General features: G+C 45.9%; 1 protein-coding gene across 1 annotated transcript in view; it reads right to left on the bottom strand.

Moving 5' to 3' along the window:
- Positions 1 to 375: 375 nt before the first annotated feature.
- LOC106809726 overlaps positions 376 to 1,876 on the bottom strand; it is a gene marked incomplete at its 3' end in the record, with an annotated part of 17,673 nt that continues 16,172 nt past the window's right edge. Inside the window, 1 exon segment of the mRNA XM_014812915.1 lies at positions 376 to 514. Within this exon segment, the coding sequence (XP_014668401.1) occupies positions 376 to 514 (139 nt within the window).

Here is a 1,876-nt window from a genome sequence, read left to right as displayed (position 1 = left end):
AGATATATAGATTATCTTGTGAGATGTGTTGTGTTGTTGTTGTTGTGTTGCGTTGCGTTGCGTTGTGTTGTTACAATATGTTGTTGTGTTGTGTTGTGTTGTGTTGTGTTGTGTTGTGTTGTGTTGTGTTGTGTTGTGTTGTGTTGTGTTGTGTTGTGTTGTATTTTGTTCTTCTAAAATGGTAGGCATAAAATGAGTGCAACAGGGGGAGGCATGAGAGAGGTGCTACAGGGGGAGGGATGAGAGAGGTGCTACAGGGGGAGGGATGAGAGAGGTGCTACAGGGGGAGGCATGAGAGAGGTGCTACAGGGGGAGGGATGAGAGGTGCTACAGGTGGAGGCATGAGAAAGGTGCTACATAGCATGGTTTGCTCACCTGTGTTTCTCTCGCAGTAGGTTGGCGACGTCAGCGCATAGAGGCACGATGCCCCTGCGCGTGCTCTTCACAACAAATGCGACTGCCTTCGAAGCAATCTCCTTATCCTCCATCAAGTCATCCAGCTCACTGCTCCGGCCTGTAGGGCAAAGCAGAACACCAGCACAGCTTTAGTTCTCGCATTCACCAAGACTGGCTTCACTCAGATGCATGCCAGATTTGCTTTTAATATTCTTGCATGTTGGGCAAAGCAGACCACATGGACAGTTTTAGTTCTCAGATTTATGGATGCTGGACAGCGCAAAGTGTATTCATCCAGCTTCACTTCTCAAATGTGAGATGCGAGATGCTGTGTGGTTGTAAGTAAGGGTTCATGCATGATGCTAGTAATTAGTGTCCATGTTCCCAGAATGATTAATCATCGTCATCGTAATGGTGGGTCTGTACTCGGAAATATATATATATATTATATATATATATACGTGCCGCCCAAGAAGCTGGGAAGGACTCCGGCTGATGTAGTTCACGACCACCACCCAGAAGGTTATAGAATTTGCGATGTACATTCCTGTCACAACCCTGTATACATACACTTGTCATCGCAAAGTACACATGTAATTAATATAACTAGCTGGAACCCACGCTAAGCGCGGGCTTAGTGACTGTGATGCATGTGGTACCGACTGTTCAATACCCAGAAAGATAAGAGAAGAGATTGACCTTGACATTGACATTTAACTTCATTATTACATTCTTATTTTTACTTACATTATTGGGCTTACAAAAATGTCTGTGCATGCAGCACGTTGACAGACGGCGAAATATTACAGCACAACGTTCACAGACGGCGAAATATTAGCAAGGCAAAGATATAGCGCCCCTATTTTCAAGCAAATGTTTACCCTTTTTTGTCTTTTTGAAGACCTTTTTACCGTTTTCAACTGAGTAAAGTTTAGAACCCGTCCCGTGTATTCATCGATCTCTTCTGTGAATTTGGCCCTATTTGGATCAAAACTGACGGAGCCTTTCATTAACATACATACACGCACGCACGCACGCACGCACGCACGCACGCACGCACGCACGCACACACACACACACACATACATACATACATACATACAACATTCGCCAAATTATAGTAAGATACCATGGGGGGGGGTGCCGACGTATTGTAAAACAACAGCGGGTAGGTACGTACGCGATGAATTTGGACAGGAATTTCTAGAACTTGCAGGGCTGTGCGCACTAAGTTAGGTTATTAAACTGCGGCGACAGGAAGTGATACAGTCCTGAGAGAAAGAGTGAGCGAGAGAGAGAGAGAGAGAGAGGGAGTCGATGAGGGAGGGAGAAAAAGAGCCGAGAGACAGAGTCGCGCATGAGAAGGTCGAGAGAGTGAGAGAGCCGAGAGAGAGAGAGGGTCGTGAGAGAGAGAGAGAGAGAGAGAGAGAGAGAGAGAGAGAGAGAGAGAGAGAGAGAGAGAGAGAGAGAGAGAGAGAGA

This window comes from Priapulus caudatus, unplaced genomic scaffold (assembly GCF_000485595.1).
Source record: "Priapulus caudatus unplaced genomic scaffold, Priapulus_caudatus-5.0.1 Scaffold15, whole genome shotgun sequence".
Lineage (NCBI taxonomy): Eukaryota > Metazoa > Priapulida > Priapulimorpha > Priapulimorphida > Priapulidae > Priapulus > Priapulus caudatus.
Note: the sequence above shows the minus strand (reverse complement) of the source record. Positions and strands in the feature narration are given on the sequence as shown.